At 34.3% G+C, this 18,720-nt stretch overlaps 1 protein-coding gene across 13 annotated transcripts in view; it reads left to right on the forward strand.

The window, feature by feature from the left end:
• Nucleotides 1–18,720, forward strand: part of LOC128240703 (uncharacterized) — a 161,302-nt gene that overhangs the window by 110,243 nt on the left and 32,339 nt on the right. For 5 of the 13 annotated variants that reach the window (XM_052957450.1, XM_052957451.1, XM_052957455.1 and 2 more), the window contains 19 exons: nt 1,229–1,510; nt 1,783–2,064; nt 2,533–2,814; nt 3,155–3,433; nt 3,988–4,272; nt 4,621–4,758; nt 6,089–6,266; nt 6,686–6,948; nt 7,388–7,438; nt 7,797–7,814; nt 10,307–10,499; nt 10,663–10,885; nt 11,088–11,244; nt 12,121–12,129; nt 15,328–15,406; nt 16,104–16,297; nt 16,581–16,698; nt 17,285–17,451; nt 18,158–18,442. In XM_052957450.1, coding sequence (XP_052813410.1) covers nt 1,229–1,510; nt 1,783–2,064; nt 2,533–2,814; nt 3,155–3,433; nt 3,988–4,272; nt 4,621–4,758; nt 6,089–6,266; nt 6,686–6,948; nt 7,388–7,438; nt 7,797–7,814; nt 10,307–10,499; nt 10,663–10,885; nt 11,088–11,244; nt 12,121–12,129; nt 15,328–15,406; nt 16,104–16,297; nt 16,581–16,698; nt 17,285–17,451; nt 18,158–18,442 — 3,483 coding nt within the window. The remainder of the gene's footprint in view (nt 1–1,228; nt 1,511–1,782; nt 2,065–2,532; nt 2,815–3,154; nt 3,434–3,987; nt 4,273–4,620; nt 4,759–6,088; nt 6,267–6,685; nt 6,949–7,387; nt 7,439–7,796; nt 7,815–10,306; nt 10,500–10,662; nt 10,886–11,087; nt 11,245–12,120; nt 12,130–15,327; nt 15,407–16,103; nt 16,298–16,580; nt 16,699–17,284; nt 17,452–18,157; nt 18,443–18,720) is intronic. The other 8 variants (XM_052957452.1, XM_052957454.1, XM_052957456.1 and 5 more) reach the window with 4 other exon arrangements.

Consider the following 18,720-nt stretch of genomic DNA (forward strand, 5'->3'; position numbering starts at 1 on the left):
CCGTTTTGTCCGTCCGTTCTTCCGTCCTTCCATCCACCCATCACATTCTTGTTCGGAGTGTAACTTAACGATTAATTGAATCAAAGACAAAATGCAATGTGCACATATGTAGACCGCGTGAAATATATTCCGCCTCTGTCATTTCTGAGTTATTTCCCCTTTGACCCATAGAGTATTCATAAATAAAGAAAGTGCATGAACAGTCCATAACTCCTAACATAATGAAGGAATTTAAATACAACTTGGAATATAAATAAAAAAAACAATAAGAGGAAAAGCAGAGTTTATTTGCTTAAATTCAACCTTCCATAGTAACTGTATTATCTCCCCAGTACCATATTTTCTATTTTTCATTTTTGTCCTGACAATTATTGCAAACATCATTGGGTTATTTACTTCACAATTCATATACTTATAGGTCTTATAGAGTAAAAGTCGAATGCACATGAAAAACAACTTTTTCAGGCCTATTGCTTTTTTGTTTTTTTTACGTTTATTTTTGTCCGAAACATAGTTTATACTAGGTTACATCTAAGAGGACTGCAGTGCATAGCAACCATAATACTGTGTATGGTAATTAAAGCGTTATTGCCCTTCGTTCATTTTTGTACTATATGCTTGTCCGGAGCATATCTTCAGTACATTTGGTTAGAGTTTCAAGCTTCATATGAAGTTATTGAGATCGCGTTTACTCCATAAGCACCATGTGATTGTTTTTCATCAATTCAACAATAATTGCAATTTGTTACTTTGTTTGTATGGATCATTTCCTTATGACTTCCCCTACTCTTTTTATCAAACGATTTGGCGGAAATATATTCCAGTATATGACTTGTCCAATTGCACTTCTCTTCCAACTTGGTTGTGTCTGCTCTTTTATTTTTATAATGATATGAATTATCACCTGACACAAATCACCTTATCGCTGAAGTGAAGTGTTGTTGATCAGGCTTGTTACAATTGTCAAATTACAATTAAAAACTAATGTTCTTTAATTTTCACTTTCCTTTCGGAAGTTGTACCCTGTCGGGAAGCATTTATCGTGTCAGTGCTGCGGCCTCAACCATCTTTATTGTGCTATATAACAAAATGATGAAATATATTAATACCATGGTTTTTCTGTCAGTCGGTTTTACTGAAAGTGAAACACATAATGGTTACGTTGATTGTCTGCTAATTGTTTAACTTGTGTATTATACTCGTGTCCTTTGTCTTGCTTTTAATGTAGCTTTGGATGCACCTCCTCGCGCCGATGCTGGTGAAGATAAAACTGTAAAGCTACCAATAGATTCCATTTTATTAGACGGATCAAAATCGTCTGACGATAGGAGGATAGTAAAGTATGTTTGGAACATACTGTCATCGAGTAGCGATGACCTGTTCTTGACTGGTGTAAATTCGCCTCGTTTGTTAGTAGAGAATTTGGCAGAAGGAAAGCATGTCTTTGAATTGTCGGTTTATGACGCATTGGGCCAGGAGGATATCGATACTACTACTGTTTATGTAACAGGTGTTTTCTCGTTATTATTACGCCTTTTGTTTGTCTTTTGGCACTGCTTTTCTCGTGCATAGTGTTATTTGTGTCTCCACATCGTTTTATCTATACCGCTATATAACCGGATTAAATGTTTAAAATGATATATCACTTATTACACATGTTTATCTGTCTTACTAATTGCAATTATTTGTCTGACTAAGTGACATATATACTCACTATGTATGTATTTATTGCTGCTTACTCCATGTTTTGTCATGCAACATACATCTTAATTGGACCAATAGGTCAGGATTTCCCACCGCGGGCTGACGCCGGCGAAGATATCACGATTAAGTTCCCCAAGGACAATGTTGAGCTGGATGGAACAAGGTCATCCGATGATATTAAAGTTGTGAGATACTCATGGGCTCTGAGTGGTGGAGAACCGGGAAATGTTCGATTGGGGGACGTTGATGCGTCGACTTTGAGAGCGGAATTTGCTCAGCCCGGATCATATACCTTTAACCTTACGGTTTACGATGGTGCAGGCCAGATGGATCAAGACAGCGTCAATGTTGTTGTTGAAGGTGTCTGCTTGTTTGTTATTCGTCAGATTGTATGCACCAATATTATTAGGATTAGTCATTATGGAGGGCCAATTATATGCAACTTAATATTTTATCAACAGGATAATATTTTGGCTATATTGCAAATTTTATGATTTAATTAATTACCTATACCTTTAGGGTAATTACTGATTGTAAAAAACGTTTTCCCTTACTTTTTCAGTATCTATGAAATCAGTTTTATTCAATTGGCTGCATAATGGTTTATCTCTTTTTACATTTAATTTTAAAAATAGTAAATTTATCAAAAGAACTCTTAATCACTACGTCATTTCTGACCTAGCAGCATCATTCTAGCAAAAGAACTAAATCTGTGTACAGATTATTATAATCAAATATATCGCTATATCGATGTATTCATATGTGCTTTGTAATCATGTATGCCTTTCTTCACGCTTTAACACTGCTTTTATATGATGCACTTTATAGAGGCCGATATACCACCTGTGGCTAATGCCGGGAATGACGTCACGATTCAGTTGCCCTTAGATTACGTCACTCTTGATGGAACACAATCATCAGATGATGGCAAAATTGTATCATATAATTGGGTTTTAACCGATGGTGCCTCATCAGATGTAGATATCATTGGGAATGGTACTCCAATCCCAGCCATTACTAATTTAAAACAAGGGAACTATACCTTTAGCCTCGAGGTGACAGATGACGTCGGGCTGAAGGATAAAGACAGCGTCGAAATTGTTGTCAAAGGTGCTTTCAACGTTTAATAAGCAATACCAAAAGTTTAAACATATGTATTTATATGTATATTTTAATTATATTTAACATGCCATTCAAAGCTTGATGTGCTAAGGTGTGTACGAATATGTGTTTAAAGCTGACTCAAAAGTTATATGCATCACTATATGTAAGCACATATCGACTAGTTAGTATAACTATATGCTTCATGTATAACCGTTCTATGCACCACTCACGCACATGCTTCTTGTAAATTGGACAGGCATTTTTTAGGTGAATTTTTGTAGCACATATTTGTTACGTATTGTTTGTTGCAGTTATTGTAGCTTTATATATGTTGTCAATTTTGTAGCACCAGATAATCCCCCAGTTGCTGACGCCGGAAGGGACGTCAGTATTCAACTTCCGGTTGATACTGTAACACTTGACGGTAGTAGATCGTCTGATGACATCAGAATTGTCCAGTATTTATGGACACTGGTATCGGGTGCGCCTGGTGTTCAGACCACTGGTGATACGTCGTCAAAACTGTTGGTGGAGGGTTTAGCAGAAGGGGATTACACGTTTGCATTGTCTGTCTTTGACGCTCTTGGACAGGCAGATGAAGATGAAGTCACAATTTCTGTCCGAGGTTAATCTTGATATGCTATTAATTACAAAATATGCAATAACTCATTCAAAAGCGAATTCACAAAACATAGATTGTATGAAACATAATATTAATGAGGTAGTTGTATCCCACTTAAATGATAGTTAGGGTCTCTGTCCGAGGCTAATCCTGATTTTAATTAACAATATGCAATAACTCACTCAAAAGAGAATTCATAAAACATAGATTGTATGAAACTTAATATTAATGAGGTAGTTGTATCCCACTTAAATGATAGTTAGGGTCTCTGTCCGAGGCTAATCCTAATTTCAATTAACAATATGCAATAACTCACTCAAAAGAGAATTCACAAATCAAACATAGATTGTATCAAACATACTTTCAATGGCGTACTTGCATCCCACTTACGTATAATTGTTAGGGTGTTAAATGTTCAAAAGAAAAACAAAACAAAACATAATTTAAATTTAATTTACGTTGCTTAATAAACTAAGGCATTATTTTCTTTTGTATCATAATATGACCACAAGCACACTTCTAAACACATTACAAAACCATGTATTAACTCAATGCAGCTGGCAACCAACCTCCAAAAGCAGACGCTGGTGAGGACGTTGAAATCCAGTTGCCAGTCAATGAAGTCACATTAGATGGAAGAAGAAGTACTGATGACGTAAGAATTGCAAGATATAGGTGGCGCATTCGTGAAGGTGACGAAAACGCAGTAGTCATGGATGGAGACAGAAGTGCTGTTCTGCAACTTAGTAATCTGACTGAGGGTACATACGGATTTAGCTTGACTGTGGCGGACAATGAGGGTGAAAGAGATACAGACTACGTTAATGTTGTTGTTAAGCCAGGTAACTACACCTGACTCGTTCAGTGTATTTTAGCAATGTCATTTAAATATCTTAGTCGATAAATGGCCGATAGGTCACAACTCTGCTTAAATAGATAGTGTTGTTTATGTCGTCATTGTAAACTGAAAATCTTCATAACGCTTGAAGTTTAATGACTATACAGTCGAAACACGTTGGCGCGATTTTCTAGAGACCGGCCCAAATACTTCGAGCCTCGAGAATATCGAGGATTGCTTACAGAATGTGATTTTTTTCTTTGATTTGTTACAAAAAAGTATTGTCTACCTCGTTTGTTATTTGCTACGCTAGAGAAGTGTACATGTGTTATCTGATTTTTTTCCATAACAGAACCAACCCCGACATGCGGGTTTGCCTCTACCGACCTTGTTTTTGTCGTTGATGCGTCTACAAGTGTAACTGAAGCTAACTTCAAGAAACAACTTGCATTTATGAAAAACATCGTCAACTACGCCGACATCGACTCTGGTTGGTATTTTGTCAACGGTGAAATATAAGTTTACAAATACTATATTTGAATTTCGTTTTCATTCACACCGTAAAAAATAGTCCATATATTTACATATGTATACGGCTTTACTTATCTGGCAATACATTTGGTAGTTTGTCATCAGAAAATATTTAGGATAGAAATATGATATTTTAATTTCGTGCTGTTTAAATATTATAGACTGTATTCTTATATCGGTTCCGATAATCATAAACCCCTGAAGGTAATTTCCTACCTTATTTTCTTAACATATGTCATTGTCCTTAGTTAATTATTTTACAGGTGCTATGATATATTAACATAATAATACCTTAAACACTTTCATCCACTGTTGGTAATAAACGTGCTGTAATATTAAAAACACTCATACCTTTGTTTAAACTTAATTAAAGCTGCACTCTCACAGATTGAACCTTTGGACAACTTTTTTTTTATTTTTTGTCTTAAAACGAGCCATTTTCTTTTGCGAAAACCCATGGAAACCAGTCATATAAGACTGCTGACAAAAATTCAGATCGCAGAGTTCTATATGTAAGTTCAAAAATTGATGTTTCATGCATTTTTAAACCGTTAGTAACGGTTTAAGCCATAAAACATTATTGTTCGAATGGAAATATGAACATCTACGATCTTATTTCTTGTCAGGACTCTTATATCATTAGTTTGCAGATATTTACGTAAAATATCGCTCTTTCGAAGACAAAAAAAAAAAAGTTGTAAGAATGGTATATCTGTGAGAGTGCAGCTTTAACTCTGGAGAATTATTGCATTAAATCGACTAAAGTTCAGAAATTAATTTAGGAGTTCTATGAATACCGACTAAGTCATGCGGTTAGTATTAGACATAAACTCATATACATATATGAAAATAACAGAAAGATGATATTGGATTTAAACAAAGCGCTTCTTACAAATCATTATAGCACAACATAGGGTAAAGAAATATAGTAAAACATGCAAATAGAATTATACAATAGTATTTATAATCATATTTCTGATTTCAGTAGCTTAAGTAATGGTATACAGTGGTGTTTTAACACCGATTTATTGATGAGAGTATAAATACATACTTCGTTTGTATTCTATTATATACAACTCACCAACCCTGACCGATTCTGCCACCTTTATTCATAATGCTATATTATAACAATAGCTTGATACGATTGTATATATATTTATTTACTTCTTTGTGATGTGTTAGCCCATTGTCAGACTTTTGTACAAAATCAACATATATAATAGTTTATACAGTGATAAAAGAAATAAAAAAAGAAATTTTAATCACTTTTTTCGAAACGCCTTTTTCAGGAAGTGTACGCGTAGGAGCCTTAATCTACAGCACAGAAGTTGAAGTACAGTTCTACCTTAACCAGTATTCCACAAAGAACGACGTTATTGCCGCTATTGACAAAATACCATACATTTACGGATCTACAAACACTGCTGATGGTTTACAAGTCATGAGAGATGAACTATTTAGTTTCAGGTAGCAAGCCCTTCCTGTTGTGTACCTTTGAACACTAAAATGAGAGCAGGAAAGAAATGTTTATAGGAAGAAATGTTATAAACGATCAAAATATTTCTGATTATATAGTTATTTTTTTAAATAGTGATTTTGATATTCATTCAGGTATGAACTTTTACCGTACATAACGCACTAAAAATTTTAATAAAAAAGTAAACAGTAAAGCAAACTGGAAAACCATTTCTTTTTAATAAACGATCAAAATATTTCTGATAATATTCTTGTTTTTTTAAATAGTGATTTTGATATCCATTCAGGTATTATCTGTCATTGTACATATTGCACAAAAATTCAAAATGAAATTTGAATGTAAGAATGAACAGTTGTAAACCATAGACGAAAATTAATTTCAAGGACGCAAGCTATAATTGACATTTCAGAAATGGAGACCGTGACGACGCCCCGAACATTGCGATGGTAATCACTGACGGTGTATCAAACATCAATGGCCGAAGAACTATTCCAGAAGCGATAACCACTAGGGATTTAGGAATTAAGATTTTCGCCGTCGGCATCGGCCTTACCGACACAAGAGAACTCGAAGGAATTGCCTCAATCCCTTCGTCTGATAATGCATTTGCCGTCAGTGACTTTGATGAACTAGTTGGGCTTGAGCAGAAAATATTTACTTCCATTTGTGACAGTAAGTTAAAATATGTTTTAAAGTTTGTTAAATTAAGTAGTCTTCTTTAATGTTTTTTAACGATTTAGCTAAGTGGGCGAGAAAGTAAAATTAGAACAGACATGTCCACGTAATGAAAAGAATGGAGCGTGACCCATTAATATTTGCTATAAAGTAATATTAACAGGTATCAACCATAAAAACCTAGCGTTATTAACTAAATAGACAGATATGTATTGTGACTTTTTAGAAATTCGCTATGATGATTGCGCGTTTTACCCTCAATTGTGTACACCGTAAGTGTAAAAAGTGCAAATAAAACACTTAAATGAGAGGATTAAATATTCCTTCATATCTAAAAAACAGCAATAAAAAAGAAAAAAAGAAGAAAAAAAAGGTTGATATAAAAATGTAAGAATATTTTAGAACTTTTTTTAATATTTTTCTGTTTTACTTTCAGAACCTTCAACTACACCACCGACGACTCCTACGACGACAACAACAACACAAGGTCGTTTTTTAAATATAGTTTCAGTTATGCCCTGATTGCGCCTGGTACAGTTGTAAGACATTGGTAGCATTTATGTTACTGAGATAGCAAAAAAAATGAACACGTTTGAAAAAAAAAAACGACTGTCAATAGTTTAAGTGTACGCATTAGTACTTATTGCATGAACAGTTACAGTGTATTTGTACTCTAAATTACAAAAAACAAAAGGGCATTTTTTTCAGTTTTATGTAATTTAATAAGTAAATAATTTGGCAAACACACTGACGCCAATTTTGAAGCAGTAATTATACAATTGATCAGTATTTAATATTTCATTTATTTTTTACCATAATATTAATTGTCTATGTGTATATTTTAGCCACCCCGACAACTACCTGTGAGTATGGTGCACTAGAGTGTTGTTCACCGCTTGCGTCATGTGACTATAGTTGGTGCACTGCTAATGTCACGTCATCAAATAATGTGCACCGCTTAAATCACGTGATAGATGTGTATACTCACGAGTGTACTCCTGCTTGTAACACAGAACATTACACGCGGACTTTACTAACACAGGATAGCATAGACGCAGAGTTACATTTGATTGACAAAATAACATTTATATTTTTCATGAATGTACAATTTTGTAACCATATACTAACATAAACCAGGATGCTTAAACGATATAACTGAATGTGTTTTCTAATTATCAGTCTTTTTTATTCTCTTTCTTAGAATTATCAAGGTATCCAATACAAACATATGTCAATTTAGGATGCCAATAGCATTTTGGTACTATTTGAAAGCGGTTAATGTGCAGCAAATGTTCATGTATTTTTTAAATAAGGCAGACTTATACAAGGGCAGTAATGTCAGGTGCGTCCATGCTTCCCGGTTCATTGTTTTGAGTGATAAACGTCCTCGATTCGGTGAGCATTACCACTGTTTTTTATATGTTTTAACGATATTTGTTTTTAGAAACGACCATTCGTTATTTTAATGTGCCATAGATCTTCAAGATTCGTGATGAACCAAGTTCCTAAAAATGTACAGAATGAACCAGCAAGCATTTTCGTAAATAAGCCGATTTAACTTCAAAATAGGCTGTCTGTTTTCGGAAAACAATAGCAATACTGTTATTGTCCAAAACAAAGCATCGGGTGGGGTTTGTACGCAATAGAAGGGTATTATATAGTTGTTTTGTAGCAATAAAATGCATTGAGTGAGTCGGGAAGCCTAGTAAGAACATGCATTGTTTTCACGAGATATTTTAATATAGACATTATTTTGATCTAAAACAAGCGTCTTCGTAAACGAGCAATTGCTCTTCATTCGGTGCACAAGTTCGTTCCTAAAAATTATCGTTGAAACATATAAAAAAAACAGTGGTAATACTCACCGAATCAAGGACGTTTATCACTCAAAACAATGAACCGGGAAGCATGGACGCACCTGACATTACTGCCCTTGTTATATATATTTTGGGAGCCTTTGGAAATTGAAAAATGGGTCATTTCACGACGTACGAGAATGACTTTAATAAGGAGAAAAACTACAAACAAAGACTGTTTGCATTGTGTGTATTGCATATTACAGTAAGCAGGAAGCAATTACCTTTTAAAATGGTACCAACGTTATTAGGCATTAATAGATGAATATCAAATATAATTAATGGAACTTGCAGAAAACTAGCTCATTTTTGGTCAAATTCCTTTATAGTAGAAAACTGAAATAGAACCAGCAATTGTTTAAGCATCAAATTATTCATTTGTACAAACCGTTAGATTTACGGGTTAAATATAGTGAATGCCATGAGCGGCTTTAAGTTAGAAATTGACTCGCTCATGGTCTACTGCTTTCAAAATAATATAATTATGATTGTATATTTTATTTTTATGCTATGATATTTAACACCCTGTATTGTTATACGTGTAACAGTGCTCCTATGCTAACATCAGGAGTCTAACATTGATTAACGTTCTTTTTTATGTATGCTTTGGTTATTTATATTTTCTGCCATGGGTGGTATTGAATATGCAACTAACGTCAATCTTATATTCATACATCGTTGACTCCATTCACTGTTTAAGTCAATTATTTATATCGAGCAATCCGATTAGTAACATCGTTCTAAGATCCAATTAAAACCAGTATTGAATACCACCCCATACCTGTTGTTTCGATATTTTAATTTTTAGATTTTAGAAATATCAATTTTACTTTTACTAGCTCGTGTTATGCCTTTTCTGCAATATATAAGATGTTATTGTTAAACGAAATTGCATATCATGGAAAATATTCTTCAGTGAATATAACTGTACACTAATTTCGTTAATTCTTCTAAAGTCCTTTTTCAAAATATTAACAAAGAAATTCTTGTTACATTTTCAGAATTTAATCGACACATGCAATATTTAGAAAATATCTATGGGTCTATATATTATATCTACAATGTAAAATGTCTTAAAATGTGAATAACTTTATTTATAAGAAAACAGTGTTAGTATTTTAAATAAGGGGCTTTAGGCCGAAACGTCAAAGCTGTTAAAAGATTTAAACGAGATTATTGAAAGTATTTTGTCTGTGCTTTTTGAGTATTCGTTTGTACAACATTTTTTTATTATTCCTTTTGGTTTGTTCTTATTTATTTTTTTTGGATGTATACAATATTCATATATTAAATGAATGGCGTTTGTTTAACATGCAATAATTTCATAACTATGCAAAATAGCGTTGGCCTATTGATATTAGTAATCTGAAATTTACTAAATAATTTACAAAAATCATTCAATATGACCTTTCGACGCTTCCGTCCTCGCTTAAACCGATCGTATCCTTTTTGAGTGCAAGCTGCAGTTTGACTAACGCAACATTTTTTATCATTTTAAGCTGGTTGTGGGCTTGCAAAAACCGACTTGGTATTTATTCTGGATGCCAGTACCAGCGTAACGGATGCAAACTTCCAAAAGATGCGCGACTTCTTGAAAGAGTTTCTTTCCAATGCCGACATCGACTCTGGGTCTGTAAGGGTCGGCGTGAATATTTACAGTACCGACGTCCAAGTCGAGTTCCATCTGAACAGGTAACATGTTTGTTGTCAAGGAGTCCAATACAAAGATAGGACAATGCAATTTAAACTATTGCAGAAAGGCAATACCAGAAAATAAAAACTTATGAGTTTATTCGATCAATGGCTATATACCTTGTTTTTTAATACTTTACTACATACTATATTTGTTTCAAAGGTACACCAAAGCAGCCGATGTAATGAGCGCCATCGACAACATTCCCTACATTTACGGTTCCACCAACACCGCTGATGCGCTACAATCCATGGCAAACGTGATGTTCACACCACAAAATGGCGACCGCCCAGACGCGCCAAACGTCTGCATTCTGTTGACCGATGGTGTTTCTAATATCAACAGTAGAAGAACTATTCCTGAGGCGGAACGTGCAAGAGCGAAGGTAAATTGAATAATTGCTTTTCACAAGGCTTTCAGGACTAACAAAATCTTTGAAAAAAAATCTATACAACAGAATAACAATATCCATTAACGTTATTCGAGTTGGCCGACAGGGTACTAGACATTTGAATGAACTTTCATCATAAGGAAATAATGTATGTATTAAATGACTGCTCATGTGTATTCATATACATATACTACAGAATGTCCATCTTTACGTAATTGGAATCGGCCTGACGGACACTAGAGAAGTGACTGCGATCGCCACGCCTCCAGCATCAAAGAATCTGTTCAGCGTTAATAGCTTTGACGAGTTGAAGGGCCTCCATAAGACAATCTTGAACACCGCTACATGTAAAGGTATGAACATTCATAATCAATGTTTGATTTATTATTTCGACCTGTTTTTATTAATATATTTTCACTGCACCGTAAGGAATTCTGAGAATTATCTAAAGGTTTAAATATGACAGCTCCGTGTGAAATTCAACGTACATTTGGTGCTCTGCATAATATGGGGCTAGTTCACACTTTCCCATGTCTCGAAATAAGCTTTTTATATCAGGTTCTAGAATTCAAAAACACGCTTCAATATCGTTTTTATTTAGCTTAATTTCTTGCTGAGACCTTATGATAAAAACATTTACTAGTTAATAATTATTATTTGTAATATAATTTTCTTTAAAAGTCGAATAGCTCTTAAAAGGAAGACAACTAAACAGTTCACACTAAATGAAAAATAACGATATTAGTGGGAACTTTAAAGATTATTCGAGACATTTGTTTCGGGTTACTTTCTGGTCAATGTGTCATCTTTCTCCGTAGTTGTTTATCATAGAGCCTGCCATGATTTTATAAAACAATAGTTTATCATGATTATCAAAAAAATCTTTTTCTTTAGAAGTTACATAACTCTTCACGGGAAGATAACTACAAAGTTTGTACCGGAACAAAAAAGTTGATATTAGCCCAACCTTCTTATAAGGAACTTTTAGAATTATTCGAGGCATTTGGGCTAGATAAACCATCAGGTCAATTTACATTTCAATATTATCTGGTCAATATATAATTCTTAGATGTAAACCCTACCACAAAACGTTACAAACTCAAATAGTCAATAGTTCTAATGATAGTATCAGTATACAATGTCGTTATGTTACATGTGTGCTATAACATCTAATACATTTGTAAATATGTAAACAAAGAACTAAAGTGTAAAATGTTTTCTGTTTTCAGACGAAATAAGTAAGTTCGCTTTACTTGTTATTATCATCTAATTTAGTTTAGTTTAACCTCGTCTTAAAATCAGAAAAACAAAATATCCTTGTACGTGAAACTTCACAGCTTAGGGACCGTTTCAAAATCACCAATGTTCTGAGTGTGATTGAGTTTGAGACTCAGACTCAGGCAAATAAAATTATATTATTTTTTTGTAAAAATGCTATTATAGGAGCAAAGATGCTTAAAACTTATGTATGTGTTTCAAATTATCATTTTTACAATCAGGCACTTATCTTTTTTCATAATTAGTTATATTACGGATAAGAGAACTTAAAATCGTTTAGTCTTTTTTATATTGTCAAGCATGTACTGTAACTTGTTTTTTTAATGCCTTCAATAATCGCAATAAAAGGGAGTGAAACTAAAATGCAGTTGACAAAAAAATCAAGATATAAGTTATGGGTACGTGTGCATCCAAAAGGCTTAAAATGCCATGGGGGAGATTTAAAGAGAGTAAAGCAGAAAAATGATCATTATTGTTGTGAATTTTAGACTTTCACTTTAAGAGATTTATCACATTTTACAATACAATTACTGAACATAATTATATTATATGTCATAAATGTTCTTCTGAATATCCGTATTCATTCACGAACATGCGAGTTTTCATTTTAATCAGAAAGTTAGTCAGAGAAAAGTTCTTTATTGCTATAGAACGATTTATGACGAACCTTTTCGAAATACAATAAAACATAAGTTTGGTCAATAGATTGATAACATATTCTTCAAACACTACACTTACTTTTTAAAGCTGAAATTTTCGTCCAACACTGTGGACATCATCAGAGCAACTGGCCTGACTATCGCTCACTCGCAGCTCTGACACTCGGGACTTCCCGCCGAATTTCCGTAATCCGGCGAAAAGTGGGTTGTAAATCCCAGAAAGGAAGGCCCCCTCGTCGGCGGGAAGTCCCGAGTGTCAGAGCTGCGAGTGAGCGATAGTCAGGCCAGTTGCTCTGATGATGTCCACAGTGTTGGACGAAAATTTCAGCTTTAAAAAGTAAGTGTAGTGTTTGAAGAATATGTTATCAATCTATTGGATTTACCTACACAATGAACTCATTCAAGAATAAGTTTGGTCAAGTTTCAGTCCCTTAAAAACATACTGCAATAAAGCTTGTTTTAATTTAGTTTGATCGAACATTTAAACCGTTGGTTGTACTACTTTTTATAATTTTGAATTTTATTATTTTAAGCGAGCTTTTGCTTTTAATCTGTTTAGCAAGTTTATTTGCTGTTATAGTTGCTAAGTATACACAAACTCGACACTAAATTAGTTGCATCAATGCCTTATTTTATAGATAGTCATTTTATTTTGCTGTCAATACCGACACTGTGGATTGCTTCTGTTTCCCAAGGTTTTTATTCGTCGTTTTTTTTTCCGAGTTCCGGCTAATTATGTAAGCTTTAAACTTCATGAAGCCGTTATTTAATCCAATAACATTAACTATTTATCAGAGACTCAAAACTTGCGAAACATTCCGCAAAATCCAAATTATGAGAAATTCAAACAGTCCTCAGTATGTTCAACAAACAATTATGTATATGCTTGCTTGCAATTTCAGAACCGGCATGTGACTTTACAGACGCTGATTTAATATTTTTATTGGACGCTTCTACTTCAATATCAAACGAAAAATTCGCAAATATACTCGATTTGGCAAAATTAATCGTAAACAAAGCTGACATAGATTCTGGAGGTGTCCGAATAGGACTAGCCAGTTTTGATAACGAGGTCCACGTGCATTTTGCTCTTAACAAATATTCTACTAAGTTTGAGATTGTCGATGCCATAGACAATGCAAAGTATGTTTCTTCAGCTACCAAATATCGCAGAAATGCAATGGGAATTTTAAGAAAAAGAATGTTTGTGCAAAGCAACGGTGATAGACCGGGTAAAAAGAGCTTTCTTGTCATTGTAACTGATGGATTACAAGAGGAGAATATGAATCGTTACTTAAATGAAGCCATCCGAATGAAACGGAACAATGTTAAAATAATGACCGTTGGAGTAGGGGTTGATAATTCCAATCGACTGTTCGCTGCATCATCTGATCCTAAAAATGACTATAGTATTAGCGTGGATAATTTTGGTGAACTTAAAAGCGTCCCGGCTCTAGTTTTGCCAATGTTGCCAGACAACTGCAAAGGTATAAGTTAGGAAATTAACTATGTGTGTGTTTAAAGTATATTTGAACATAGCCGAATAGAATACTAACTGAAATTAAATGTAGTAAATGGACAATATTTGTTAAACGAAGGTATACTGCATGAAATGGACTGTTATAACCTTACTTATATATATATACCGGATAGAAAACTAACAGAGCAGATACGTAATAAAGTAAATATACTAACTTTAGAAATGAAATGGAACTAACCCTTCAGTGTTAAATGTTGTTAAATGTGTTGGTTTCTAGAATAGTATGTACAATTGGGCTGGAATTTAATACTATACAGATTCAAATGTATTCCACAGACAACCTTGAACAATTTCAAAGACATACTTTAATTAGGAATGTTTTTGTCATTAATTAAGAAATCTCAGACAAAGTTTAAGAGTTATAATGGAATTAAGTTTTAGATGAACTGTATCGTAATGTCTTATATGTTGTTTTTCTTTTCATCCAGGACGACAGACATCTGTAGAAGTATTCACTAACCAATATACGTCTCATATGTGTTCTAATTAAACTGATCTGATGTACATTATGACTATTATAAGCAATATCACTATAACAATTTAGATAAATAAAAATATTTTTAATATTTTTTAAGATCAATATTTAGTTTAAAATTGACAATTTTATACAAACAGCTGTCATATTTAATTATGTCAGATTGCATGAAGTAAATAAACATGACCAAGAAAGGCCTTTGTAAATATTATGCCGAAAGTATTGAATTAAAATATCGATTAATCTGTAAAATATAAGATACAAGTCAAGTTGAATAGGTCGACCTGAAAACTCGATTTTTTGTGGTTGAACTTTGACTTTGTTTTCATTGTATATAATATGTTCTATTTATTTGCCTGTAACCCATGTAACTATAACGTGAGAAGGGTTACAAAATTCGAAGCTCTCATTTTATGGGCCGATTTTTGGCGCTAATTGAAATATAAGAATAAGCATATGCAATAACTTATTATCTGCTATACAGGCGAACCACCGGTTGCCGACGCCGGATCCGACAGGACCATCCAACTTCCACTTAACTCCATCACGCTTTCTGGAGACGGGTAATTGTTTATTTTCTTTAGAATTATGACGATTCAAAACGCATGCTATAGCTGAGCAATGTAACTGCCTTGTTTTGGTATCGTGCAAACAAAACGATAAATTAAGGTCGTAGTGGTGCCTTAATGTTGTCCTTCGCCAGCAACACAATCAACAGACTAGAGCCTCAAAACAACGCCAACTAACAAGAACGAGTTCATTTTTGGAGCCAGTATGATACTAATCCTCGTTGTACCTTAATCAAAAACCTTTCAATTGTTTGCAATCTGTATTTAAACAAAGAATGGTCGAGCTAAGAAAATCATTTGTATTGGTTTGTTCCATCGTTTGCATATTTTAATAATGAAGAAACACTACTAAAAGAAAGCGAACATTATTTTTTTAATATAAATGTTTTTGAAAAAAATCAACATAATCCTTATTAATTATATTAACAGGGATAGATATGAATAACAATATTATTTCTACGATTGATTCATGAAATTATTTCGTACAATAATGTTGCACAAAGAATGTTATTGTATATGAATGACCTATGTATAGCGAAATCTACCAACACGTTAAATCAAAAACAAAAGTTGCACTGTTTTAGACGTTGTGATAAATTAAAGGTACCTGCTATCACGCCCGACAGATAATGTTTGAAAATCGCCCGTGTTCGACACAAAATGTATTCCCCACACACTAAATACATTGCAGGAGCCGCGATGATGTCGGTATTGTCAGGTACGAATGGTCCCAGCTGTCAGGCCCGAGAGTAAATGTCAGAGACACCAACGATCCCATGCTGTCCGTTGATAGATTGACGGAAGGAGTCTATGAGTTTGAGCTGAACGTCACGGACGTGGATGGACAAAGCGATACTGACACTGTTGTAATAACAGTACTGCCAGGTAGATAGGAATGATCAAATTAGATTATTTTCATCGTAAAATAATATGAATAGATATAAAGTAGCTTTGCTGAACGTAAATACAAAAGCTTCACTCTCATTAATTGATCGTTTAGACAACTTTTTTCGTCTTCGAATGAGTTATTGTTTGCGTAGATGCCAGGAAACCGTTACTCCAAGACTGCTGACAAAAATTCCGATCGCAGTTGTTCACATTTTTGTTCGTGTTTTATACCGAAAAATGAAATAAGTACATGTGTTCAACGATACTTTCTGTTTTCAAGAACCGGATCTTCCACCAAGGGCTGACGCAGGTCCTGACAAGCAAGTAAAACTTCCAAATGATCGGGTCACGCTTAGTGGACGGGGCAGCAGCGACGATAAACGGATTACTCGCTGGGTGTAAGTTTCTGCAAAAAAAATAATTGTTTTCAGCACAGGACTTTTAAGTCCTTTGGCCCTATGTAAGTTTTTAGTATTTAGGCGTACCATCTCAACAGTTTCCTAGCTAGCTTGTTTCTTTATAAACATCAATATTTGTTGTGTATCTTTTAAATCTATTTCTAAGCCATACTCTTTGCGAGTGCGTGCTGAAATACGCTAACGTATCGAAACAACGTATGTATTAGTATGTGGAAACTGGTAAAAGTATTTTTGGAGAGCCAATAAATCAATCAGCAAATGTTCAAAAAATAGTATTTTGCTTTGATATGCATATTTTTCAAATGAGTGCATGATTTATATTCTAATGCATAAACATGGTAAATGATATATCATGTAACAAGTCGGCGCTGGCCACTTACCAGAGCCGACTTGTATCATGATATAATAGTGCATTTGGTTTCGATACGCTGGCGTCTTGTAAAGCGCGCACGTGACGCCTTTTATAATGTCTGTGGTATAAGGTCGTTAAAATGATGGCTACTGGACTTGTCCATGTAATTGCAATTGTTTTTCGATGTATATCTGTATTGTAAATCACCTTCAGCTGGCGATTGGTCAACGGTAATGCACGGGGTGTAACAATGAGTGGTCAAAATACGGATACTCTTGACCTGTCCCGCCTACAAGAGGGGACCTACACGTTTGGCCTGACTGTGTACGACGCCAAGGGACAAATGGACGAAGACGAGGTTACCATTACTGTAGCTGCGGGTAAGTAATAACTACTGCACCGACGTTTTGATTAATCGAATGTATGGACGAGTGTGAAATACGAGTTAAGAGTGTATTTTTATCACGATGGTAGTTGTGTTTAACCATAACGCCTAGCCTACCACGAAATAAGAAGTGTCTACATATTTAAATGTCGTTGTTCTTCATCCGAACGTTACTTGTTTACAGTAGCTTTTAATATAAGAATTAATGCATATACGAAAATAATGACAATAATCAGCAATATGGTACTATTCTGAATGTTGCACAAAATACTTCATTCGCGAGGTAGTTATATATTGCCCGTTTTTTTTCGGGTTGATTGAATACTAGTATTACTTAATGTTGAATATATTGCCTGTTCCGATGTTTAGGCGTTAATGTTGAATATATTGCCAGTTCCGATGTTTAGGCGTTAATAATGCAATTTATTTATTTGCCGTTTATTAACAGCCTCAATTAAGCAAGTCTGCTATTTTCAAAATTTAATGATTTTACCAGCAAATAATCATTTTTTTCACATGATAATTCTCCTATCTATTTTTGAAATTGTGTTAACAGTACGTTCTTCTTCTGCTAACGTATTTAGTCCATTTACAAGCAGGGGAGGAGGGTACATATTAAATGAATACCTTTTCAAAAAGCTTAAAAGTATTATAGGTCACTGATCACATGCATGTCCTAAATTTTACGCTCTAACTTACAGCTCCCGATGCACCACCGGTCGCTAACGCCGGTCAGGACTACACAATCCAACTCCCAGACGACTCCGTGACGCTTGATGGATCACGAAGTTCTGACGATGTTCGCGTAATCACGTACAGGTGGAAAATGACGCAGGGTTACCCGGGTAGCGTACGTATGAGCGGAGAGAGAACACCGAGATTGAACGTCAACGGACTGAGTGAGGGAGAATATGTTTTCACCTTAACTGTAACTGACGGAAAAGAACAACTTGACGAGGATGAGGCACGAGTTATTGTGAAGAAAGGTAGATTGTGATGACAAATTTACAGCTCTAGTATATTCATATGTTTGACCTGAATGTGCCCTTAGTCGTGTCGTTTCCATTTGGCGTTTGAAGTATTATAGATAGATAGATTTATTTCAGTAAGGAAAGCACATACATTGACATTTAAAAACAACATGTATAGTTAATAATACATAATACATACATGATATTATAAACAGCCATGACAGGCACACCAAACCAAGGATTACACAAAAAAGAGGAAACTCTTATTTCAACTGTGGTCCTTTGTTATTAAC

This window comes from Mya arenaria, chromosome 7, assembly GCF_026914265.1.
Source record: "Mya arenaria isolate MELC-2E11 chromosome 7, ASM2691426v1".
Classification (NCBI taxonomy): domain Eukaryota; kingdom Metazoa; phylum Mollusca; class Bivalvia; order Myida; family Myidae; genus Mya; species Mya arenaria.